Source organism: Zalophus californianus, chromosome 1 (genome assembly GCF_009762305.2).
Source record: "Zalophus californianus isolate mZalCal1 chromosome 1, mZalCal1.pri.v2, whole genome shotgun sequence".
Lineage (NCBI taxonomy): Eukaryota > Metazoa > Chordata > Mammalia > Carnivora > Otariidae > Zalophus > Zalophus californianus.
The window spans coordinates 205,311,038-205,338,122 of record NC_045595.1 but is presented as its reverse complement, the minus strand read 5'-3'; the positions used below and the strand labels follow the sequence as shown (position 1 = coordinate 205,338,122).

General features: G+C 49.0%; 1 protein-coding gene across 4 annotated transcripts in view; it reads left to right on the top strand.

Annotated features, from left to right (window-relative positions):
• RUNX1 (RUNX family transcription factor 1) overlaps window positions 1-27,085 on the top strand; it is a 247,844-nt gene that overhangs the window by 192,311 nt on the left and 28,448 nt on the right. For 2 of the 4 annotated variants that reach the window (XM_027583258.2, XM_027583257.2), the window contains one exon: window positions 13,282-13,473. The exons of the other annotated variants lie outside the window; for them this stretch is intronic. In XM_027583258.2, coding sequence (XP_027439059.1) covers window positions 13,282-13,473 — 192 coding nt within the window. The remainder of the gene's footprint in view (window positions 1-13,281; window positions 13,474-27,085) is intronic. 4 annotated transcript variants of the gene reach the window in all.

Genomic DNA, 27,085 nt, shown 5'->3' with positions numbered 1-27,085 from the left:
AACAGGGCAGAGCCCCGGGCCTCAGAAATGAAGCAGGGAGCTCTGAGCCTGAGGGAGGGAGGGAGAGAGGGATTTGGAGCAGGACCAACCTGGCTTCAAGTGTGATCCCTGCTACTTACTAGCTGCACAGCAGTTTCCCCATCTGTAGAATGGGCTCAGTGACACCTGCCCTGCTGGGGGGTTAAATGAGGATACAATGAGCTAGACTGAGAGGAGGACTGGAGTGGTGGCGGGCCACTAGAGAGCTGGCTGCCTCATTCAGTCTCCCCTCTCATCTGAGATCAGATTAGCCTCCCCAGGCTCAGCCTCCTCAGGTGTAAAACCAGGAAGGTGATATCCTTGGTGGGGTGGGCAGGGGCAGGCCAAGGTCTTGTGCAGATTGATGACAGCCAGCCTGGAAGAGAGGAGCTTCTTAAGTATTAGCACATGCCCTGGACACATAGGTCCCTTTCCGTCCTCCCTTAGCCCTTACCAAGGGAACTACTGGAATTCTGCCCAAGTGAGGGCCAAATATCTGCCATTGGCAAGTTATTTAAAAAAAAAAAAAAAAATCCTGGCAGATCAGGGCCCCAGAATGCAATACAATAAGGGCATTTTTCTGTTTTCCTTCTTACCCTATTATTAATTCCGAGTATTGAACCAACTTCAACGACTTATTCCTCACCGAAGCAAAATCTTGTTAACTAGATGGCCTTGCAGAGGGGTGGTCCTTCTCCAGAGATTTTATCAAAATGTAGTTGTTTCTTAACTGAATGTGAGTTAGCACTCATACTGCTGTGTGCCTGCCAAGTCTCTTAACATCTAGAAGCTTCTGCTGGGTCATCTTATGAGATGGGACTAGTCATAGGAGCTGTGTCCTGCATAGGGTTGTTTTGGGTGAATTGAGATTACATATATCAAGGTGCTTTGTAAACAGTCTTATCAATTAGCTAGTAGAAATCTAATAGCTATGTAGTAAAATAATAGAAAAATATAATGGAAAAATTGTTGTTTGTGTATATTATGCAAAAATCTTAGGGATCTTAAATAAAATAATTACTGGTTTTTTTTTTTTTGGAGGTAGATTTCATCTCATGGGGTCTCTTGGAATTGAGGAAAATAAACTTGTAGAGAAAGAAATAGAGACATTCAAATCAGCCCCCGCTGTAAATCCATGCTGCTGAGAATTTTATCTTTTGCCATCAGAATATCTTTTTTTTTTAAGATTTTATTTATTTATTTGACAGAGAAAGACACAGCAAGAGAGGGAACACAAACAGGGGGAGTGGGAGAGGGAGAAGCAGGCTTCCCGCCCGAGCAGGGAGCCCGATGCGGGGCTCGATCCCAGGACCCGGGACCATGACCTGAGCCGAAGGCAGACGCTTAACGACTGAGCCACCCAGGCGCCCTCCATCAGAATATCTTGATATTTTCTTTACCTACTACTCTGTCCCCTTGAAGAAGATTGAAAACAAAAAGAAGCAACCCAGACCGTGGAAGAGAGCTGGGTTTTCTTTTAAGATATATTTGTTTTCCAAAGCCTAATGCGGTTTTTCCTCTGCAACTCTGTAACTCCCTTCTCTCTCAGTGAAAGGCTTGGGAAGGGCGGCTGGAGCATGTGAGGTCCTACTGCAGCCTGAGGTGTCCTTATCCCTTTTTTTTTAGCCCATAGCTCTTTACATATGCTGCTTGCCTGAGATTTCTGGATTAGATTTCAGGGAGGTGAAATGTTACACCCTTGAGCCTCCATGCCAGTTTCCCAGGACGAGAGTCAAATCCGCAGCTGCTCAGAGGTGAGAATCTTTCAAGGCTCCAGAGAGAAGCCGGCTTTCTGTCCTGTTCAGTTGGCTGACTGGCTGCCAGGAGCAGGTGGGGAGAAACTCGTTCTATTCCTTGGGTGATTCAGCCAGGCGCAAAATAAATAGGCAGCTGAAGGCAGGCAAAAAGGACTGGAAACTGCTGAAATTTGAGTCTCCAGGGTTGGGCTCATCTTGGGAGCTGCTCTGTTCAACTGTAAAAGGAATCCTGAGCCCTGGGCAAGGGAGCGGTGGCCGGCCTGGTGGAAAGACCCCTGGCCTGGGAGCCGCAGCTTCGGGCCCCGGCTGGCTCTGCAGAGCTCGGTGGCCCCCCGCCCCCACCCCCCAGAGCCTCCGTTTCCCCATCTGCAGAATGAGAGAGGATCCGATGATTTTAAGATCTTTCATCGGCTTCTCAAAGGACGACTCGATCCGTGTCTGTAGGAACAGTGGCACTTCCAACGCATCATCTTCCAACCTGGAGAAGGAGAGTCCCCCCACCCCCCACCCTGGGGCCCTGCAGACCTGCAGCCAGCCCACCAACCTGGGGAGGCAGAGATCCTGGGACTGGGAAGATGGGGGAGGACTGGCGGGGGGAAGACAGAGTGGGGGTGGTGCATCTATCACTCCCCAAGCCGGAGCAAGAAATGAATAAAGGTGACGTGCCGCAAGCAGAAGAAATCATCCTAACTAGATTTCCCATGGCTTCGGCATCATTTAAGAAAAAAAAAAAAAAGACATCCTTCTACCCACAAAGTGCTCAATTGTGCAAGCCACAGAGTCCCAACATGGCCAACTTCCTGAAGGTGCCCGGTCAGAGACCTTAGTGTTCATTCCCACCGCCGACTAAAAAAGATGGTCTGAGCCCTGTTGACTTCATTGTTCGATGTTTCTGAGCGAGGGCCTCCCTTGTTCGCCTCCTCGCAGAGCTATGAGCTGTTCTTCATTACCTGCCCTACCTATCTGCACAATCTACCCGCAAACAGCTTTGGTTGACCACACCACTTCCCTATTGAAAGTTAATACTGTTTGACTCATTCTGTGTTACTAACCTGAAGCCAAAGAAAACAAGGCAGAGAATAACCGGCTTGTATGGAGTTTGGAAAGCTCTCAGAGGCCCTGCTTTCAAAATCCTATACAGTAGCTTTACTATAGCTCTCTGCTGCAGCTGCAAAGAAATGAAGGAAGCAGAAGTGGTTTAAAAAAAAAAAAAAAGCTGGGGCTGGGGAAGAGCCAGGGCAAGAGTTGGGGGGGGGGGGAGGGGATGCCCCGCAGGCTGCGGGAGGACTCGGCATCATCTGCAGAAGATTATGAGCACCTTCTCCCGGAGCTGCGATTCTGCCTTCATGCACCAGAGTATTCAGACAGAGGAGGGACTGTTTACGGAGTTCAAAGGAGAGAAAGATCAAAACACGCGTGGAGAAGCAGGGTCTCCTATTGCTTGAGGAGCGGAGTGGAGCTGGGCAACTGGTCCCAGCAAGCTAGGCTGCGGTAGGCAGAGCCCCAAGGGAAAAAGACAGAGAAAGGGGCAAGTCTGTTCCTTTCAGATCTGGAAAGGATTTGCAGGGAGAAGTTTGCCTGCCTTTGCTAGGGGAGCCTTCTCGTCCTTCATTCCATCACTGGCTCAGATGTATGTGGTCACCAGGGTGAATAGGGAGCGTTTGTGTCTTGGAATAAATAGAAGGTCCCCTCCCAATGTCGCCTGGCAGGCGGTGGGACTCGTATTGTCTTCACTGCATCGTGGCTCTTTGCGGACCCCAGGCAAATAGCTGCTTGCCCATTAAGGTAACGGGTGGAGAAGAACTTTCTCCCCTCCAGATGCTCCTTCTCAGCTGGGTGTTGGCAGCAGTGGACAGAAGTTGGCCTTAGTGAGGTCCTCATCCCCCAAACAACCTGAGAGCTTTTTCTCTGGATGGTGTGAGGTGGGGTTGATAGCCCATTAAGAACAACGACTAGTTATTGTTGCTTTTCTGACCAGCAAGTGCTCAGGAACCATGGTCCTCCATTCACCTGCAGGGTCTGCTCGGCCACTCTCTAAAGGACTTTGACAGCCCCTCGGTCTCCTGCCTCTGTGAGGACAGCCCCAAAATCACTTTGGCATTTATGACACGAGAGAGAGAGAGAGAGAGAGAGAGAGAGAGAAATCAGATGCTCCCCCTCCCCCCCCCCCCCCCCCCCCCCCCGGACTGCTAGGAAAATCCCCTGGGGCCCAGTAAGCAGGCCTTTTAGGAATGGGAAGGAATTTCCTTACCCGTTTTCAGAAGTAGAGGAGTAGAGAGCATCTTACACACGGCTGGGTGCACATCCCAGAATCAGTCTAGCCTACGGAAGGGGAGTTTATTCACTCCTTCCTTCATCCATTTATTCATTCACCTTACGTTGACTGAGGCACCACCGAGCCTTGCAGGGGCCCTCAGTGTACCCTCCCCGCGCCTTTGCGGGTTGCTCGGGGTATGTGCCGGGACGGAGGGGAGGAGACCTGAGGGGGCGGGGGTGGCCTGTGTGGAGAACAGGAATGCCCCCACAACGCTGTGGCAGCAGGTGGAATCTGTGGGCGTCTGCGATCGCGTTCTCCTCATCCCCGGGCCCGGCCCTGGGGCTGGCTCCGCTGAAAACCAGGACTCCAAAGCGAGTTCAGAAGCTCCAGGCAACATTTCGGGCCATACTCACCTCTCAGTACTGCCCCCACCCTGCCACCAAAACGTACCCCCTGAAGGCACCTTCCGTTCAGAGCCCGGTGGGGCAGGAGCTCCTTGGGTTAAATGAATGCACATTACCAGCCGTTAGGCTCTCAGGTTACTTTATAATCACCCTCCAACGGGGTTTTCTGGAGACAGTCCCTTCATCGAGGAGAGTGGGTAATACTTGGAATGACAGGTTGATAGAAAAGAAAGGATCTTGAACTTGTGAGCTGTCTGCACCCCTCCCTCTCTGGGGTTGCCTCCACCACCCCCACAGAGGACTGCCTCTGGTCAAGAGCAAAAGAAACCAGGCGGGTTCTCTGCCCTAAGCTACAATTACCTCCTGAGTCACCAGACAGAAACAGGAGGTAACCCGTGGCGACCAGCAACTGCAGATTTTGAACTCCTCTGCTTTCAGGGAGGTCCAGGTCTCCAAAAGCTCCTGCAGAAGAGCTAAAAATGCTGCTGTTTGTCACTCTGAGGCTTGAAAACGGCAGCAGTCCTGTCTTGTCTTTGTTTTTGTCCCTGTGAATCTTGGGGGCCTGGTTTGGGAGGGGCAGGGCAGGCCCCACATGGGCCTTCCTTCCACCTGGAGGCTGTGCTCGTTGCTCCCCAGCGGCCTTTGCCTCTCCCTGGGACCGTGGCTTTGTATACCCTTGCTTCTCTACTTGTCTCTAGCAGTTAGGTCTTGGCCTGTGGGACAGTGTGTGGGGGAGGGAGGGGGCGTGTCCGTGTGTGTGTGTGTGTGTGTGTGTGTGTGTGTGTGTGTGTGTGTATCTGCGTGCGTGTGTGAAGATACTCCAAAAAACCCCAAGGTTTTTTGCAGCAGTCCTTTGCTCCCACGAGGGTGCGAGGTTCAGCTCAGCACAAGGGCCTTTTATCCATTCTCTTTTATTTTTTAGTATAATGAAGAAAACACTAGAGGGTACAAGCTTTGCAGACTGTTTGACTTCTAATGAGACCGTTCTCCCTGAAACTTGATAAGCTCAATTATGGCACGTTTCCTCCACAAGTCCTTTCTTCTGAGCCCTCGTCCGTTCCGCAGCAGCAGAAAACTTGAGTTCCAGCTTCCTTTGCCCCAGACACATTCTTCTTTCCTACGTTCTGATGGAGGACAGGTGGATGGCCCCAGTCATGAAGGGTTTGAGCACCCGTTCAGTCAGTGTTTAGTGAGCCTCTCATGTGCTGGATGCTCCCGTCGGTGCTAGGGATACAGCCATGACGAACAGAGGCAAAAACCAACACCCTCGTGGAGTTTACAGTCCAGTGGGCACGGACAGACCACAAGTTACATTAATAAGTACTGTGGAGACAACCGAAGCAAAAGGGCTAGGCACTGGCTGGGTCGGGAGAGTTTGCGATTTAAACTAGGGTGTTCGGGAAAGTCTTCAGGGAGAAGATGAAATTGAAGCAAAGACTTGAAGGATGGGGGGGGATGTGGTCCACAGATATCTGGGAGAAGGGCATTCTGGGCAGAAGAAACAGTAGGTGCAAAGGTCCTGAGGCAGACGTATAGGAGTAACAGCAAGATGGCCAGAGTGGCTGGAGCAGAGGGGAGAATTCAGATTGTCTGACTTCTAGTTTCAAAATAGGGGGGTATTGACCTTAGAAAGCAGGCTTAGCAAAAGTAGAGCCTGGCCTCTAAAACATGTGCTTTATGCTGTGTGAGGGGCTGCTTCAGGACCATGGTTTGGGAAGACCCAGGATAGGGAAGCCCCATGCACAGCCAGACTTGTGGTCTCTCGCTTACCTATTGCCACCTGCAAGAGAATCAAAGTGCTCCCCGACCAAAGGCATCACTGTCCCTGTGGCTGATTCTCCTGGGGTAAAGTATCATGTCTGTGGGATCCCTAAGTAAGTCGAAACACATTACCTAGGAAGAAGCAGCATCCTGATGGACTTTTCTTACAGGCTCAGTGTGATTATCCATGTGTAAAAGGCGGGAGGGCACCTGCCCAAGGCACGTGGGTGAGGGGGAGTGGATACTCGTACAGGTAGGGTGATGAGCATTAACCTCAGACTCACATTCCTCTTGCTGCTGATGAGAGGGGTTTGGCCGAGGACAAAAGATCATCATTCTTTTCTTTCTTTTTTTTTTTAAGATTTTTATTTACTTATGTATTTATTTGAGAGAGAGAGAGAGAGAGTACACATGTGCACAAGCAGGGGGAGGGGCAGAGAGAGAGGGAGAGAGAGAATCTCAAGCAGACTCCCAGCTGAGCGCAGAGCCTGACGCGGGGCTTGATCTCAACGACCCTGAGATCATGACCTGAGCTGAAACCAAGAGTCGGAGGCTCAACTGACTGAGCCCCACAGGCGTCCCTAGTGTTACTATTTTCTATCCAATCAGAAAAGCAGAGAAGTGAGACCCTGGAGAAGGTTCGGCAGCCTGGCTTTCTTCCCAGCTGCAAACCCCTGAAACTTGCTGGCAGGTTTTGTGGTGAGTCTCATGGCCCCACTGCCACTGGATGCAGCTCTCGGATGATAATGCGGAAGGGGCCAAAACGCAGAGTGGGACGCCCCAGTGAGGAGGGTAGTCTGAAAGGCGCGGTGAAGGCTTGAGGGGAGAGAGGAGAGGCTCCAGGAAGACCACTCTCCTGGGTCGCTCGTCACTGTCTGAAGGGCCACTGACAACACAGCCGGAGGCAGAGGGAGAGTGAATTGTGAGCGCGTGTTGTCAGAGCTGCTCTTCATCAGCACACAGGAGAGTGGTGAGGCCGGTAGAACCTTAGCTTCAAGATCGAGCTCCAAAGACCAATTTGACAGCTGAGCTTGGACCTGGCTCCCACAGGCCAGGTGTCTGGCTGAAAAAAAAAAACAGAAAGAAAGCTTTGAAAGTCCTAACATCATATGAAGTTGTTCAAGAAAGCCTGTGCTTGGAGGCGTCCAACGAGAACCAGTTGAGTAGCTAATTGCTGCAGATATAATTGCCGTGAATGCTTTTAGAGCCCCTCAGAGTAATCCATCTTAGTCCTTTAATTCCAGGCTTTCAGATAAGGAGGCTGGGTGATGAAGAGACTTGCTCTTGTCCGCAGGAAAGTTGGGGGGAAAAGCAGATTTGTAATGGAGGTTCTTAACACGCAGATTGGCAATCACGTTTCCCTGGTGCCATGTTGTTTCTCTAGGGGAGAGAAGGATGAGAGCACCTCTGCGTTCACACCCCCGTCCTTGTGGGCACCCGGAAGTCTCAACTGGAATGGAATAGGTTCCTCATAAACCTTTCCTGCTCTTCCTCAAAGTCCTTCCTTAGATGCCTGGGGAGGCGTTACTTTCCACTTGAAAATTCTGGGTCCACCTTACAGATCAGCCCGAGTACAGCCGCAGTGACTCACTGACTCAACTCAGTGACGGCCAGGGAGAAACGGGCAACACCCACTTGTCTGTCGGGCAGACTTTTGGCATTTTCAGCTGCTCTGCGTACATTGAAGAGTTAAAAGATTAAGAAAAAGACCACCAAATGGTTGTCACCAAAACAAGGCCAGCACTCGGTGCTCATGGACACTTAATCTAAACACAGTTCTGGTCTGTTTGGTGTGGTCCTTTCCAGCCCAGGGCAAATTAGAAGGACACCGAAGGCGCATGCGTATAGGGAGGAATCACTCAAATCCCTGGGATAGTCCCGGGACCAGGAACATCAGCATCACTTGGGCCTTAGTAGAAATCTGAATTCTCGGGCCACACCCCAGACCTACCAAGCCAGATCTGTGATTCGGATGCTCACTCAGGTGTGTGAGACATTAGCTGTCTACTGTGGGTCACAAGATGGCTCTGGTGCTAAGCACGAGCTGGGAACAGCAGTGTGATGGTAAAGGGCAAATCCTTATGAGGCTCTGCTGGCCCCAGGATCTATAACCACGTAACACTGTGCACCCTGGGCATGCACAGAAATTGGCATTTATAGGTGCATTGAGCAAGATTGCCGGGGGGGGGGGGGGGGGATGTGAGGGAGTGGGTATGTTTTCAGACCTGCCCTCTTTCTCTAATTGGCTGTGTGAGATTAGATAAATAACAACCTCTCTGAACTTCACTTCTCCCGTGTGGATTAAAAAACAAGCCTGATTTCTCCAGCTCTTCTCCAGTTATGAAGTACTCTAACTTTGTATGGACCTCCTAGTTTAATAATATGGGAAGAAGTTGGAGGGAAAAGTTAGGCCACCAAAGTTTATATAGCATTGGGTAATATAGAAACATGTAAATATAATATGCATTCTAATATACAATATAGTATCATATATATCATGTTATATTTTCTATTGTGACATACACAATGGTATAATACTGCCCAACATTAAATTAGCCAGCAGACTGGGTGCCTCGGTGGCTCAGTCGTTAGGCATCTGCCTTCGGCTCAGGTCGTGATCCCAGGGTCCTGGGATCGAGCCCCGCATTGGGCTCCCTGCTCGGCGGAAAGCCTGCTTCTCCCTCTCATACTCCCCCTGCTTGTGTTCCCTCTCTCGCTGTCTCTCTCTCTATGTCAAATAAATAAATAAATAATCTAAAAAAAAATTAGCCAGCAGACGGATAGGTTTGTGGTTAAGAAGATTTATTTCATTACCTACAAGGTGCTTTAAGGAAGGATCACATTCACATTCAGTACGATTACTTTCCTGTCCTCGGGACTTTAATGACCCTGGAACCCAGGGTTTAGACTGTTACACCAGGAAAAGTGAGCTGTTCTGTACACACGTCAGTTTATTTTCCATAGTCATAAAGCAGTAGCAAAATAAGGGAAGGGGGGAAATCTGTGTTTTTTATCCAGATCCCTGTGGTTAGTATCAGATTGATTGGCAGGCATGTTTTGAAATACATGTATACTTTTAGAAGAATCACAGTGTTATGTATAGGTAGATACAGATGTAGATGGATACACACAGAGAGATAGATCTCTTTTTGGTATTATCATTTTGCATACATTTTCCTCAACTGCTCATCATGACCATGCTTTGAGTCTACACCTTCCTACTTTTTCTGCTGGGAATCTATCAAGAAAAGTAGTAAGCCCATACCAGAAACATGGACTAACAAACTGCCATAAATGCTTTTTACTCTCTCTGGCCAGAATTTTCCAGGTAAAGGTCACAATTTAGCCTTACCTGTTTTCTCTGATAGAAGAGCATAGAGCATATTTCACAGTTCGGCAATGGCTTCTTGAAAAAGATAGTTCAGTTATGGATGAGATACGCATACCTCCTCAGTCTCGTTTTTATAGCAGACAATTGAAAGTTGGTCTCATTATCCATCACAGATATCATAACATTTAGGGATGCCTTGTGGGCAGCCAGCCCAGAAAACTACAGGACATATGTCTTTGGAATGAAGAAGTAAAATTTAGCAGATGGGATTAATTTATTTTTCTTTATTTTTTCTTTCAGCTTTTTATGACTCTGCATATATAATAAAATCCTAATCAAAGACTGTTTTTGAAAATGTGGGAATAGTAATAGAGAAACATAACTTAGTATCCTTTTCAACTCTGGTCAAGATTCATTAAGATGTTCTAATATGAAATCTCGAGGTAGCCACGATTTTAAGGACCACTGTGTCAGCATTTTCAGTGGACTTCTGGTGTGCTCAGAAACCCAGGCTGCCAACATGCAAGTGTTTAGGGCTGCATTGTAATTCTACTAGATTTGATCCAGAGTTGAATTCCCTGCTGCCCTCTGAAGCCCAGTACTCAGCAAGAAAGAAGGAAAGTGAGTTTGATAGTGGACATTTCCCATACTCCTGTATTTAAAATTCAGGGGGCAAATTGACGTTTTAATTGCGCACAGATACAGGAAACCGGAGACATAAAGCACTCATTTTCCCCCCACTTGAAAGTTTAGATCGGAAGCTTCTGTATTTCATACAAAATATTGCTCTTTGGCCCATGAAATCTGATGGCTTCAGAAAAGAAGAATGAGGTGTTCTTTTGATCTAGCTTATAAATGCATCTGAGCCACACCTTTAGTATGATAATGCTTTTTATTTCCTCCGTGCCTTGGTGTTACAGCCCTCCAGCCCTATGGTGAGGAAGGGGCTCAGGATTCCCTGCAGAGGCAATAACACTCTTTCTGCCAGGACCACATGTGGGGAGGGTGTGGAGTGAACGCTCCCCCCCCCCCCCCACAACCACCACCACCACTCCTCCAGCATTAAACTCAGCCTCCCGACTCTCGGGGCTTAGGAAATAGCTCAGAATGAAGAATTGTTTTCTCTGAAAGTTATGCCTGAACATTCCTGCTAAAGCAGACAGTCATCAGCTAATCTCTGTAAATGACTACGATTTTGGCAGGTGTCAGCTGGTCCAGAAATTGCTCACATGTTAAAACATTTTTTTAAACATAGGGTAATGAGAGGGGACTGATAAAAAAAAAATAATAATCATCATCTCACGTTGTGCCTGGCCACAGGAGCGCATTACCTAAAACGACTTATCCTCGCTCCGTTTCTTGGTGGTACATGGTCCCCAAGCTTGGTGGCTGAGACAGACACAACAGACAGCCTTTCTTCAAAGGCCAACCATGGACTCCAGAATGCCTAATGCTTGTATTTAGAATGATCTCGTACACATCATTCTCCTGGATCACCCACTGTCCTTGACATGGTGTTCTTCAAAAATGCCACTGGGTGCCCAAGGAATGTGAAGTTTTGAAATGGGTACAAAGCCTGCTGGAAGCCTCTGCACTATGACTTCGCCAACCGGCATTCTTTTGGAGGCCGTAGAACTGTCCAGAATCATTTTTCCTGCCTTCTTTTCTGCTCGACTCCTAATACCAGCCATTCAGTTGCTAGGCATTTAAAAGGCTGAATTACTGAGCTTTGAGTGGCTTTTGAGTTGGAATTGTTTGGGGGGGCAAGAATATCAGATTTTTCAGTCTGATCACCAGAAAGCTAAGAATCTGTCACAAAGATAAGAGGAGGGAGGAGTCAGGGAAAGATCCATCCAGAGACAGTTACACCATGGTCGACTGAAATAGAATGTTCTAGAAAAAGACATTTTCATACTTCTGAGGGAAAGGGATGACAGGAGTGATTCCGGGACCTGGCCCCATGGCCTTTTGCCCACAAGGCCGGTGCTTAAAATACTCAGCCAGTAAGAGGCCTCTCACATGTGTGCTGGCCCTGTATGACTCAGGCTGTTCGTGTTCAGGTTGAGGGTTGTGGGCTGTGGGCTGAATCAGAGTCCAGATTTGCCTTGGTGACATATGAAAAGAGGGAGCATTGCATTTGAACTACACAAATATTATGCTTAAGTCGTTTTCCTCATTTTGGAGCCAAACAGGTCTTATTCATGATAAAATCACTGCAATATAGTGGGGCCTTTTTTTGGTCTGGAATTTGAGACCGTGTCAACTGTGCCAAGGGGCCTGGCAGCAGGAAGAAATGGCCAGCCACAGAGATTTGGAACCATAATACAAGTTATAAAATTTAATTTTGTAATTGTAGCAATTGGGAGCTGGGCTAAAATATACCTCTCCCACCCCTCTCCCAGCCTGGGCCGGGGTGGGGGGGTGGGGTGGGGAGTGGAATCCACGGATCCTCTTTCTAAGTGAGGTCTGGGTCAGGACATGTGAAAGAGCCCTTGATTATGGCAGCAAGCAGGCCGCTCCTCCACTGTGCTTTGGAGGTCACCTGATGATAGCGGCAGGTTGGGGGGTGGGGGGTGGTGGTGAAATTGGTCAGTGACTCTTTATTCGAACCCCAGGGGTGAGAAAGGAGCAAGGGCACATCCTCTTTGAAAGGAGAATGAATTGCCTGGCCCCACGGTGGCTCTATCAGTACATCCTGAGCCTCGGTTCTGCTTGATAGGCCTGAGTCTCCAGTTTGAAGCCCTCTTGTTGGGGGGATTAAGGAAGGAAACAGGAGGCCCAACCCTCGTGGCTTGTCCCATGTGAATGGCTTCTGCTCACTGCATCCCGGTGACAGTGATTTGGATGGGGAACAAGGCAAGGATACTGATTGTCTATATGGACAACAGAGAGGCCCACCTTCTCACTTTGGATTCCTGAGCCCTTAGGGGAAGCCCATCCAGCCTCCGGGCACAACCTCTGGGCTCCAGGTTGGCCCAGCCTCCTGGGAGGACTGGCCTGGATGAGGCCCAGGCTCCACCTTCCCGTCAACCCCCTAAAGCTTAGAGGGTACGCCTAGGGAAGTCAGCTTCAGGGAAGAAGCATGCTGAAGAAGGCTCATGAGAAGCTTTTGAGGAGAGGGAGCGGAGAGGGGCCAAGGGGCTGCCCATGCCCTGCATTTAACAGGAAATCTGACCTCCCCAAGGACTGCGGGTTTGCAGCCACACCTCATTTCCTGTTGGAAGGGGCGTGTGCTAAGCTCCAGGGCCCACTTTGCTGCCCCTCTAAAACCTGCCAGTGGTTGGGTTTGCAGTAAGGAGCGGCAGTCCCAATGCCACAGGGAGGGCACCTTTCCTGGCTGCCATAGCTCAGCCCACAGCACGTGGCCAAGTGCCAACCACTGATGCACCTTCTCTCCCGCCCGACCATCCACCGCCACCCGTCCCTGTATGCCCACTGCCTTCTGCCCGGTGGAGATGGGCACAGAGGGTTGGGGAGTTGGGGCGCAGGCTGGGGGAGCACCCAGTGGCCTGTGATGAAAGGGGCGCCCCCATCTGCCATGGGGACAATGGCCCCAAATTTTCACGGGAAGCCAGCCCCATGTGTGCCAGTCTCCAGTAAATCCACATTGGGGGTGAGGGGAGAGGGAGGGGAAAGACGAGAAAACCCCAAATCTTAGAAAATCCACAATACATTTTCTGATCTTTTCCCTCCCTCCTTCCTTGCCTCCCTCTCCCCTTCCCACCCCCACTCCCCTCCCCCTCCCCACAATAGGACATCGTCAGAAACTAGATGATCAGACCAAGCCCGGGAGCTTGTCCTTTTCCGAGCGGCTCAGTGAGCTGGAGCAGCTGCGGCGAACAGCCATGAGGGTCAGCCCACACCACCCAGCCCCCACACCCAACCCTCGGGCCTCCTTGAACCACTCCACTGCCTTTAACCCTCAGCCTCAGAGTCAGATGCAGGGTAAGTACCTGGAGGGAGCCCACTTCCTGCCTCGTCCTCGGGCTGCACCCCCCCCAGACCAGTCCTGGGTTCTCCTCCTTGCTCAAAGGGTGGTCCTCAGACCCGCAGTCTGGGAGCGCATTAGACAGCAGAGTCTCTGGCCCGCCCGCCCGGGACCTCCTGAGTCAGATCTGCGCTGTAATGAGATCCCCAGATCGAGGGGCACTAGTACCTGGGCTATGGAGAGGTATATCTATATGTAGATAATATCTTGAATTTTTTAAAAGTTAGCCTTGGCTATGTTGTTTTCCTACCTACCCAGCAGGCTTGAACACACACAAACACTGCCCAAGCAAGGTGAAAGTCAGGATGTTTCAAGTTCTTGTTGTCTTCAGATTATTTGTGGGGTTTGTATCTAATATATGTTCTTCTAAAAATATAAAGAAATACTAGGAAAGTCTGGATGCCAGCACATCAAAGGTATTATTTACAATAAATAAATGGACCATCAGTAAAGAATGCAGATGAACTGCCCCCCACACACACCATACACACATACCCAGGTTTAGCGAGCGATTGCAAAAACACTGTAAAATACAATAATTGCATAAAACACACTGTGCCAAATTAGATAATACACAGAGTTCATTTGCACTGTAGAAACCACTGACGTCAATGATTATTTGCTCTGTGATACCATTTCGAATTTCCGAAATGTAGTCATTTTCTTTGTGTGCTGCGCAGGACACAGCTGTGTATGATACGGTCACAGTAAGATTCTTTCTCCAAGTAGCAGGCCTGTCTAACTCAAAGGGAGAGATAAGCAACACATCTGGGGGAGAGGGCAGGTGGCCAGCCAGGGACATGCTACTTGCCCTCTGGGACCGCAGAAATTAGCTTCCCCAGGCGTTTTCACTGTGTGAGTCCTACCGAGGGATGTGTGCTCGTCATGAGTTTTTTAAGGTTTCCGGACCAGTCGCTCACTTTTGGGGTTAGCACATGTGGGGCTCTCAAAAGGCAAGCATGCTCTCTTGCACAGAGTTTGATGGCTCATCCCACAAGCTCTCCTAGTTATGTGTCTGGGGGAGGTTCTGTTATTTGAGTGGAAAGTTCCCAGAGAAGGCTTCCTGTCAGATACTGTGCACACAGCTGCTAAGTGGCCCATCCGTAGGGTGGCCACTTTGTCTCCAAACAGAAACCTAAGCTTGATGTTGGCGGGTTCTCTCTCATCTACGGACTCATCTTCGGTGTATTTAGGAGAAAGCCTCCTTGAAATCATCAGTTTTGTGGTGCTTATCATGAATACTTGTTCAAAATATGCATATTGATTTTTCTTTAAATGCCAAAATGCAAGTGTGTGCGGTAAATCGGCTAGAGTTAAGTGAGAGAGATGGGTGAGGGGTGAAATGCAACTTTCCTTCCAAACAGAACAAATTCTCGAGGAGATTCCTTGATCTTGTGTTTAGGGCCATTTAAATTAATTTATGCCATCTTCAGGCCTCCATTTGTAACATCAAAGGGAAGCCTTCTATTTTCTTATTCTCTCATCGTGTAACTGACGACTTTGCCTACTCGGCTGATAAAGAAAGGGACTTGCCTTCTTCTACTGATACTGGAACCAAAACTATAAAGCATTTTTAAAAGCAATGGAAGATTCAGCCACACGGCGGCAAGACGAAATGGTCACCGTTAAGTCAGCTTTGTTTCGGACAGTTTTGGTGAGGAGTGAATCAGATCTGATTTGCCTCCTTGTCAGATAGGCTCTTTTTCCCAAAAAGAAGACGGGGAGGGTGGTAAGTGAATTCTTGTCCTCAGCCATCAGCAGCTCTTGGTGGGGGGGGGTGGGGGGGTGGGGGGGTGGAGATATTACCAGGGCGGAATGGGGGGGGGGATTCTTTAGCTCTTTGGAATACTGTATGCTTAGTAAAGGATCGGGTTTAACACAGAGCCTCACCCCTTTCTTGTTCCTTTTAAAAACTTTTTACTTCTGCAACATGTAAGTAATAATAACTTGCTTTTAGAGTGCCCCAGAGGCTTGGTTGCTGCTCGAAAGAATGTGTTAACTATATTGCTGATGCCCTTCCTTTCCAAAATATGATTTGCCTATTCAGTCCTTCACTTGTAAAATCGTAGGAACTTTTTTAAAAATAACTATCCAGGATATATTCACGTAAAACTGCTTTTCCTTTTTCTTTCTTTCTTTTTTTTCTGTAAGAAAATGGTTTTTTATCCTAGTCACATTTTGAGTAGACCCTTGGGATGTTTTCTCCCCTGAAATTAGAAAGTTAACAGGGATAATAGCAAAGTCTCTTTCAGCCAGAACCTTCATTTTGTTCTTGACAAGTAGGGAAATGGTTATTTTCCTGGCTTAGCTCTAGAGACTCCATATTATATTTAAGAAGATGCTTTATATAAAAATCCAGCCTGTGTTTATGGCTCTCTATGAGACGGCAGCCATCGTCGTAAGAAAAATATCCCAAAGGTAGTCACAGCCATGCTACAGCGTGACGTACAGATGTGTGAATGTTTTCAGCCTCGGGAAACGTCCGCAACTGGGGGCTTGGAGGGATCGTGGGTTGACAGAGAGGATGGGGCTTCATCCGGAGAGTTAGGCCTGCCCCTTTAACTCTGTCAGTAGGAAATCACAGCTCTAGAATAACACCTCTATTTATCTAGAATCAGATGTGCTGGACAATCACTCAAAATAGGCATCTCAAATTATCTGAAGCAGGGTAAGGGAAGAGGGGGGCAGGTTGCCATGCCACCAAACCGCTGTTTATTTGTTGAGGTTTTAACTATTAAAAGGGCTGAGGTTAACTTCAACTTCCTCCTTCACCAGCTCTTAAAAGTGAATAGAAAGCCATTTTTGTCAGGGCTGCACGATGAGTTAAGAAAGACATCGTCACGAACTTCTACAGGCGGGTTTTAGAATTCGTGTTCAATCACGGGAAGGAACACGGACGCGTGTCTTTTTAAAAGATGGGACAGCACAGATTCTAGCAAGATGAAGTCGCTGATGCTGGATGGGTCACACACACTCCCCTAGAGATGGCTCCAGACAACCCCAGCAAATAATTTTAGGAATTTGACTCCCGATTTACCAAAAATGATGAACCACATTTAAGGCTGCATGAACCCCTCTTTCTGGGAAGATGGAGACAGGCTGGTATCGGCTGGTGCAGAAAACTGGACAAAGAGGGCCAGTTTTGTTGTTCTTGCGTGTGTTGCCATAACTATCAGGGCGTGAGGTTTAACTCTTTAACTGGACCGGTTATGATAGCTTTTGGCACAGGTCAAGCCTTTTGTATGCATTATTCTGCTCTCACCACAATCCTGGGGTGTGGTTTGGAAACAGAGCAGCTGAACTTCAGAGGTTAACAATTGCCCAGAGTCTCCAAGAGCATAAGTGACAGACTTGGACTCAAACCCAGACCTTTCTGGGCTACAGAGCCAGTGTGGACAGGGTGGCAGGTTCTCTGGGATCGAGGATCAATTAGCCATAGGGCTGACCAGCGTCAAGAGAATCCCGATCATCAAAGGGGACATGGGAGGAGTACTGGCCTGGGCATTCCCTTGGCGGGCCTGTGTTGAATGTGGTCTGTTATCATTAGATGTTGCTAATAAATGAGAACCTTAGGGCCAGACTCTGTGGTGGGCACCTTGATAAGCTGTCTTTTTTGGGGGATGGCGGGGGGGGGGGGGGACATGTACATTTGTTTTTCAAGTTGGGGACAAAAGAAAACTTAACTCAGAATAATGCCTCTCTAGCGCGAAGGAATGAGGGATGAGGGGGAGGAGGAGGGCTTCCCAGCTACCCTCTGTCTGCTTGAACTGGGGCAGCAGCCTGGCCTTCCTGCATGGAAGAGTCTCTCTTGGGGTCCACTAGGACCAAAGCCTCCTTAACGTCCAAATCCAAGCAACCTCTGATCAGCGTTGAGGAGTGTGGGTGCCTCGCTTTGAGGGTCAAGGAGCGGAGACCCCAACATCTCAGATTCACCTTCTCAATTTTTGTCTTCCAAATGATCTTTGTGTTGATAGTGATTTTCCCCAAAGGTTAAAGTTACTTTGGAAAGACTATGTTCTCTGGTACTGTTGTCTGTGACGCTTTTTGAGATATGAATTGCCTTGGTTCCTCCCCTATTATTCAGGCTTACTTATGTCAGTGTTTACCAGATGCATTGACAAAAGGGGAAAAAAAAAATCCTTTCCACTTCCCTGTAGAAAAGACAGAGAAATCCCCTTTCCAGCCTTGGGAGTAAAATACTGAACAGCATAGCACTTCTCTTTTCTTCTTCTTCTTCTTTCTCTGTCTCTCTGTCTCTCTCTCTCTCTCTCTCTCCTTTCTTCCTTCCTTCTTTTAGAAGTTCAAAACCGAAGGGGGGATGGGAGCCCTTTGATTACCTTGGAAGTAGAGACTACCATCAGGCACCAGAAATGAGCACATACAGATCTACCAGTGGTCTTTTAATGGTCACACGACAAAGCAAAATAGGGCGCTAGGAATCAACATAGAAGGCATGCTGTAAACTCGAAAAGTGAATGATTTAAAAATAACTCTTATCTAGGTGTGGTAGAATTTGAGAGCCTTTCAAGGTTGACAACAGAATCTTACACGATTGACATCAAGCCTAGATCAGGTGTCCCCATGAATAAATCAAAATAAATAAATGCAAGGGGTAAGGAAGGGAGGGAAAAAGAAAAGGGTGGAATGGATGCATGATGAAGGGCTGACACGTGGGGTGGGAGCCAGCTGAGGGGTGCCACGACCCTCTCCTGTCCACTCTCCTCCCAAGCAGGCAGAGGGGTTAGAGTTGATAGGGCTAGAAGCAGGAATTGAGAACTCAGTTCATGTTTTCTGTGTTCTGGGCTGGTGCAATGTAAACTGTAGGTTTAGGGAAAGTGTGAAAAGCTCATGCTAATGAATGGCATCGTAGATATTTGGAAAAGGAGAAAGTAAGATGGGAAGAAAGTGAAGGCTTTGTTTTCTCCTTTAAAAAAAAAAAAAGGCCCTAAAGCCTGTGCATCCTAGTCTGCCTGTGCCTTCATGGCTTGAGTCTGATGTGGCCGCCCTGTGTCTGTCACCCCTGCTTTCCACTCACTCCTGTGAGTTACTTAACCGTGCTTGGCGTGGAAGCCAGCCTGACGTTGACTCTCGCGCTCTGTTTATGGAGAGGCATAGCTACCAAACAGAACCCCCTTGAACAGCACTGCTCAAATGCCTGCACTGTATTTACAAGCACCGCACAGCTAAGTACTTAATAAACCGGCCCTTCAAAGGAGCCGCCAACCTGGCCGGCTGTCAGCACCCCAGTCATCATCAACCACATTTTAGCGGGACTGCGTTTTCACACCAAATGTTTTCATGGATGTCGTTCAAGGTGACCGGACCGTGTTTTCCCGAGCATGTTGATAATGCCTTGTGGGGATCTTTTCTAATTACAAGAAAGAAGGGTTCACACACCCCGACAAAGGGTTTTTGTTCAGGAGAGTAAATTTTTAATACAACTGCAGTTGGAGCACTTACTTGGTATCAACAGTTAATCAGCAGGAAAGCTAAGCTGGAAACCTAATGTCCAAGAAAGAGAGCGCAGAGTGACTGAGAGTGAAGGCTCCGCAGGCAGGCCACCGAGACCCAAACCTGGCCCGCACCATGTATTGCCTTAGTTACTTAAGCTCTTAAAGCCTTGGTCTCGCCATGTGCAAAATGGGAGTAACAGTTAATGCTTGGATATCCTAGGGCCACTGTGAACCACAAAGCAGCGAGCCATAGCGCCAGCCCGTGGACACCACTTAAAACTGTTAGTTAACTGGTAAGCTCAGCATCACCAAACCAGGTGTATTCATTTTCAGTGGCCGCTGTAGCTCGATGGCTTAAAAGCACAGACATTTACGGTCTCAAGTTCTGAAGGCCAGAGTCCAAAATCAAGGTGCCGGCAGGGCCAGGCTCCCTCTGAAGACCCTAGAGAAGTGTCCTTCCTTGCCTCTTCCAGCCTTGCGTGCCTCCAGGCATCCCCTGGCTTGTGGCTGCATCATTCCCGTGCCTGCTTTCATCTTCGCCTGGCCTTTGTGTACGTGTCACCCCCTCTTCTGTCTCTTCTGAGGACACCTGTGGTTGGATTTAGGCCCCAAGCAGATAAACCAGAAGAATCTCACTTCGTCTCACTCAATCGCATCTATAGATTGTTTTTCCAAATGAGGTCACATTCACAGTTCCATGGGTCAGAACACAGACACACCTTTTGGGGGACCACCATCCTTGCAATTATACCAAGGTAGAAAGGAGAGGAGGCAGCAGAGGAGTCTAGAAATAACTTTCCTGGGGCGCCTGGGTGGCTCAGTTGTTGGGCGTCTGTCTTCAGCTCAGGTCGTGATCCCAGGGTCCTGGGATTGTGCCCTGAATTGGGCTCCCTGCTTCTCCCTCTCCCACTCCCCCTGCTTGTGTTCCCTCTCGATGTGTCTCTCTCTGTCAAATAAATAAATAAAATCTAAGAACGAAAGAAAGAAAGAACTTTCCTATGTCCCCCATGCCAGAACAGATATTACGGGCAGGTCGGTATGGGCTCGGTGGCTCATGCTAAATGCCTCGGTCACCTCTTCTGGCTACCAGCACTTCACCCCACCGTTGCCGGAACTCACTATCATGGTACTTTTATTTCCCAGGCAGGAAAATGTATGATTTTTTTTTCTTAAATGAGATCAAATATTTCTTAACATTTTCTAGAGCATCTATGCAGATGGGGCCAGAGGGCCAGCAGTGCTCAACAGGGAAAAAAAAATAGGCTGTGCCCTGTGGTCACCGGAGCAAAGCAGACCAGCAGACAGAGGCCCGGGTGCCTTCTGCCCTAGCCCCCCATAGCTCATGACATTGTGCAGGGTCGTAAGCAGGGGCACAGAAGATGGCAGGAATCTTCTGTGCCGGTTGGGATGGACTCAAGAATTTGACCTCCCCAGAGCCAGGCATATCACTGTCGTATTTGGACAAGCTGCCTTTTTAAAAATGGCTTTACAGCAAGGCATTGTTGACTGGACACCCATTTTGAAAGGCTGGTGATTCACTTTGCATACCTCATAATCCCAAATTTACAAATCACCCAAAGACAGCCTTTCAAATTTGGATATTGAAAGAAGAAACTTTGACTACGGCCATGAAGTCCGTGTCAAAGTTTACCAAAAGTTGGTAGCAAGGGAGGAACAGACTTCACATGCTTGTAGGAGCGCAAGGTAGGAATGCTTTCTCATAAGGGGTGGTTCCCCAAACCGAGTTGGTTTTACTCATTTGCATTATTTTTCCTCACAGCAGGGAACGGAAATGCAGGCCCCCTGTAATTGAGTTATTTTAGGGCTCTGTAAAAGTCCACATGTATGACTTAAATAATGCTGAGGAACTGTGGTGACTTCTGCCTTTCCTTTATTTCTCTCTGGCCCTCGGGGCACCACTGCCAGACCTTTGGGGGAAAGTGTACAGAGGCAGAGGGCTTCTCAGAAGGCCACCTCCATGCATATTTGTCTTGTATCTTTGCATTTTATGTTCAAAGCTTTAGCCCCACAGCAGCTTTCTTATTATTGAACAATGGCCTCTAAAGCAGTAAAACAGCCCAATTGTTATGAAGATTAAAGGTACGGATTGCAAAACGCCTGTAAATAAAATCTTCACTGACAAACCCAGTTTCTTTCCGTAGACCTTTCTTCCATAATCTCTTTCTGGCAGAACATTTTATGTTTTGATACCAGAGATTCAGTTACCAACCACAGTAAATAAAACAAAATAATTTCAAAAAATAGTACGGAACTCACCCTAAAAACAAACATTGGCCAATCGTGTTTATTTTCTGTTTCTTTGTGCACACCTGAGGATTGACGGGGGGGGGGAGAAAGGGAGGTAGTACTTCTTATCCAGTTGATTTTTAATTATGGAGCTACAGACAGTCTTCAGATTGAGGTATTATCCAGTTCCGCTGTCCTACGTGGCATGGAATATTACATTTATGTTTAAAAGAAATCAGCAGTTTCAAGACCAAATGGTCTCATGACACCAAGTCCCTGAATGAGCCGTGAGTACCACAGGTTGGGCAGAAAAGACAGTCATTTCCTCCAGACACGGGCTCAAGTGCCACAGTCCTGGGCACCATCATTATTCACGACGCCTTAGGGTCATATTTAGGATCTAGAACATTCCAAATATCTGTTTCAAGATTTTGAAAAACATCTTCCAATTGTGATCCACAGCAAGAGTTTACTACTCTTTTTTTTTTTTTAAGATTTTATTTATTTATTTGACAGAGAGAGACAGCCAGAGAGAGAACACAGCAGGGGGAGTGGCAGAGGGAGAAGCAGGCTTCCCACAGAGCAGGGAGCCCAACGTGGGGCTCGATCCCAGGACCCTGGGATCATGACCTGAGCCGAAGGCAGACCCTTAACGACTGAGCCACCCAGGCGCCCCTACTACTCCTTTTGTAAAGGTGATTCTCTGTCAGATGGAACCGCCTGTTCTTCCAGCTGGAGGAGGTGTGAGCGAGAGCGGGGAGGAGGTGGTAGAGGACTGTCCAAGGCATCTCATGTCACCCAGAGACTACCGGGTGGCCACGAACCCTGAGCTTTAAAACGCACACCGCAGAGTGCTCGTGGCGGCACACCATCTTGGTTCTTCCGCCCAACATCGCTGAGTCTACACCTCTGTACAGCAGCGTGAGCAGTGTGGTTAGCTAGGTTTGGGCCACTGTGGTGGTGAGCTCAGTTCTGCTGGGAGGATGGGGAGAGGAAGCACTGTGATCCTTCAGCCCTGGGGTTTGGGCGTGGCCGCCAGTGGTGTCTAAAGGCGGAGCATCGCTAGGGAAGGCCCGTGAGTTGGCACCACCCTGGGTGAGAGAGCAGCTCACCCATCCGGGACAGTTAAGTCTCCCAGATCTGTAACTTGCTGATTCCCGCAGAGGATGTCTCTTTACTTACAAGCTTTATGTGTTCGATCTGAGTCATCCCAAGGCCAGATCCAAGACCCAGAGAGCTTAGGCTGTGCCAATTCTTCCTTCCATCTTTGGGAGAGCTACCCATACATATTTACTGGCAGGAGTATGGGGGATAAAAGGACATCTCAAGGTAAAAAGGGGGGAGGAAATAATCTGGCCAGCAACTGCGCTTTTTGGAGTCGCAGGTCAGGAAGCGAACATGGTGGTTTTATTAAGTCTCCTGGGGTTACTGCGCTGTGTGGCCACTCACACTCCATTAGCGCATCTCTCTGCAAGATCAGATGGCAAATTACATGATAAAGTTATTAAAATATCTGTAAAAGTCAGCACAAGCTCAAGGGCTCGACTTGCCATTTCTGCCCGTTAAGTGGTTTATTTAGATCGCTTCTCTCGGGGTCTGTTAATCTTCATCCGTACAATGTTGTAAATTGCCGGCTATGTAGACCTGTCATTGCCTGAGTTTCCAGCCGTGCGGCTCTCACTGGTCCAAGAGGGCTGGTATAGCAGGGGTGAAAGCATGAGTGTTTGAAACGTGCAGTTATTCCCCACCCCCCCCGCCCGCCCCGCCTCGCCTCGCCTCGGTTTTGAACCTGCAGCGTATGTTTGTGATGGTGTCTATAGAACAAAGTAGTTAGAGCTCACAGTTACAGAGACGACTGATGTTGCTGGTTCCTTTCATCCCCACTGCCTGCCACCCCCACGAGGTGCACGACCTGGTCCTGTGGGTCCTGCCTGCTGCGCCTGCGCGGGCGCCGAGCCGCCGTGGGACCAGGTCCGCGGTCTCCTTTACCGCCAAGCCAGGTCCCCCCATCTCATACAAGCGATTAGAGACGTGGTCTTAAACGCTAACATTCTGTAATTCTCGATGCTGCAGCTCCTGGAGATTAACGGTCGCGCCTCACATTCTCAGGGAAGCCAGTAGGGATGTCCGAGAACACCTCTGCTCTGTTGCCTATGATTAAAAGACCACCCCCCCTTTATTTTTTTTGGTAATAGTTTTGCTATGGGATCGGGCTTTCCGAGGCACCATATGTTGCTAAATGAGAGAAGTCATTGGCCAGACGTGGATCTGTTTAATATGATTTTCTACAAATTACAAAGCATGACTTTAAAATTGAATTTGTGCAAAATTACAGATGGCCAATTCAGGTGGAAGGGAGAGGAAATCTTGTTACTCTTATTCCAGAATCTCTTCCCGAATTCCTCATTTGATTCTTTCACGCCTTGGGGGAGGGGGCAATTGGGGGGGAGGGGGTGTACATTAGAGGGTCTGTAAGGAATTTCTTTTATTTTTCAAACTTTCTCCCGGGTCAGTCATGGCTCCCTCCGAGGGAGACACAGCGGCCTGGACATGTCCAGACAGAACGCCGTTTCTTCTGTCCATCCATCCATCCCATCAGTCAGGATACACCTGTTCCTCCCACCTTATCATCAGAATGGGACTCGGGAAAAACATGGGAGCCCCCAGAATGCACTTTCTGAGGAAAGCAGAATCTGGATCTATCAATTAACACTAAAATTGATATGGTGGGTAATGGGTATGGACTTTGGAATTCATATCCCAGGTTGGCCGCTCGGGTAGTTATATGACTTTGGGAAAATCACTGAAATGCTTTGCACCACTGCTCCCCATCTGTAAAATGGGCATGGTAAAAATAGGACCTGACTCACTGGAGAGTGGTGAGCATAAGTGAGTTCCTACGTGTATGCGCTGGATGCCTGGCACGCAATGAGCATCGCACGGGTTTTTTTTCTCTTACCTCAGGATCCTGCTGCAAGGATGGAGGCATATTCTCCTCAGGTATTTAGCATAGAGCCTGGTACACTTCACCCACTAAGTAAATGGTCGATGTTACTCGTTTTACTCTTACTGTTCATTTGTACCCACACGGGGGACAGTGGAGTCTCACCAGGGTGTTATAATCCGTCCGTCCGTCCTGTCAGATGAGCCACACCTCGTTTTGCAGGACAGTCACCCTGCAGTGGTTTTAGTAGTGTCTTCAGTCAAGTTCCTCTTCCTTGGGGGAACTCCAACAGGCAAACGCATAACCCCTGCTCTGCAAGATCAGATGGGAATAGTAAACTGTTAGAGTTGAAAGGGACCTTACACATCATTGCTCAAAGCCCTTTATTTTCCTCATGAGACCCCCAAGGCCCCGGGGAAGGACAGAGATTGGCCCAGTTGGAGGCAGACCTGAACTCCCGGTCTTGGGCCTGTCCCGCCTCTGCCTAGGAGGTGGCCACAGAATATAGTCTCTCCTGTCAATATGAAACATGCACTAGGATGTGACACCGCACTTGGCCTTCCATCCATGGCCTTTTTCTAGAAGTACTCTGTCTCCTCAAAGAGTAGGCCCCCACGGTTGGATTCTGTATCGTGTGCTTCTTTGTGCCTCCATTTACAAAATGCTGAATTCCATGCTTCAGGAGGAGGGGTTTTTCAAAAAGGCAAGGATAGAATACCCCTCTCAAGGCCACGCTCTGTCCTTCTCAGCCCTGCCCCCTGCGGGACAGCAAACGGCTGCAGAGAGGCTGACAGGACACTCCCTGGCCAGAGGGCCCACGTGGGCAGCAGTCAGAGATGAACCCCGACCCGTCCCTTTCTTGCATGAATCGGACACATTCAGAGAATGTGAATGGTCAGCCTCTTCGGCATTTTTAATGAACCATCTGCAAAAGGATGTCTTTGAACCGAGTTTCACCTTCCTGTGTGATTTTAAGTAAATACCTCCCTGGGCTGATTTCGCCCCTAGGCCCGGGCCCTGGAAGTCTGCTGGTGGGCCAAAAGCAGGGCTGTGGACAGGTGTGGGAGTGTGGTGGGTGGGGCCAGGCAGCCACAGCTGTGGGAACGTAGCAGAGCCGTGGGGGGTGCTGGGGACTGGTGCTGAGTGATGGTCCTGTGTCCCGGTTCAGGACCCCGCTGCCAACTTCTGCATTTACTCCCTGAACAGTGTGTGGCCATGCAGACAGGGGAACTAGGGCCAGAGACAGGCATCCCTACGACGACCATTGCTGTGATTTCAGAGTCAGGGTCACGGACAGCAAGGCCGAATCTACCCTGGGACCTTCATGGGCAGAAACCGAATGCCCCTCTTTCAGAGGCACTGTATCTAACATGTTTGTGGCTTCTGGGCTCTCTCCGGTTGCTAAGACCCGGTGACTTGGTTGTCACCTCTCCTACGTGAAACTTAGTTAGTGGTTAATCAAGAGAAGTGGGGACTTGAGACCCTGCACTAACTAGCGATGTGGACCTGTCCTCTGGTCTTCACCTCCCACAGCGCACGGTCTTGACGTGTCTTGACCACAGCCCCAGGGGCTTGAGTTCCAGGCCTCGCAGGGCTCTCGAGGCTGGCCTCAGTGGTCTGAGGAGCACAAGTTTCTAAAGAACAGACCACAGGAGGAGGCAATGAAGGAAATTCTGTGAAATGGCCTTTTCTGGCTCAGAGGAACAGATCCACTCAGAAACACAGCATTCAGCGGTCTTGCGAACATTCCCCCAAGCATTTTGATTTCCCCTGATTTGGGCAGTTTTTACAGAGACTCCGAACTTCTAACCATGGAGATGAGTGAATGGGCTAGAATGAGATGGCCAGCCCCCTCATTAGATCGAGGAGACACTGGGAGCCCAGAGAGGTTAAGTGACTTGTTGAAGATCACACAGCCAGCTCCTGTACGCACGAGCTTAGCTCTCCTGCCCGTCCTCCCCAGCCTGAACACATTCCTAGTATTTGGATACGGCAAAGTGAACCTTCCCAAGCAGTCCCTGCAAAACAGCACTTATGTGAAAGAGGGGCTGTTGGAACAAGATAGGGCAAACACCAGTGTGCCTGTGCACTGCTCCACCCAGTTTCTCATCTTTATATTACCCACCCCGCCCCCCCCCCCGCCAAAAAAGGTCTCAAATAACCCAAACAGGCAGGGTCTGATCTGCAGACGGTGTGCAGGCATCCGCCCAAGAAGCTGCCGGTCGGCTGGTCCATCCTCCACTGATTTATGTTGTGTGTGTTAAGCCTTAAATTGTTGAGACTCTGGCTGGCTACAGTGGTATTACTGGAGGGCTGATGCATGTTTTCAGCTCACGGAGCTGGCTCCGGTACTGGAGGTGTTGGCCTCAGATCAAGTCCAATCTCACACCTGTCTGAGACAATGAGGGCCTTGTTAGACACATCTCCAGTCAAGGCGGCTCGGGCGGCTTATTTTTCACGTTCAGAACAGGAGGTGGGGGGATCTGGGAGCCAGGCAGAAGCCAAGGCAAGACTGGGAAACGCTGGGGTCAGCTGCCTCCCTTGCCCTCTCCTCCCCCCCCTTCCCTGTCCGTCCCCCCCCCCCCATTTTATAAACTTGTCCCTATTTTTGGAAATTAAAAACAAACAAACAATACCAACAGTAGCCCTCTTATGAAGGAGAATTTCCCACTGCCAAACAAGAAGTTCTGGGCCTGCTGGAGAATAAATCCACAGTTACCAAGGGGGTTGAGCCACAGAGTGAAGAAAGAGTCAGAGGGGCGGGGGGGGTGGCGGGTAGCCCCCATACCAGTGCCAAAATCCGAGCTTTTTTCCACACCAATGGGGTCTGTGCAGGAAAGGTTTTCTCTTCTTGTTTTTCCCCTTCCATTGCTGACATTTGAGTGGCTGGGGCAGTAAGCAGAGGGGAGCGTTTCCCCAGCTCGG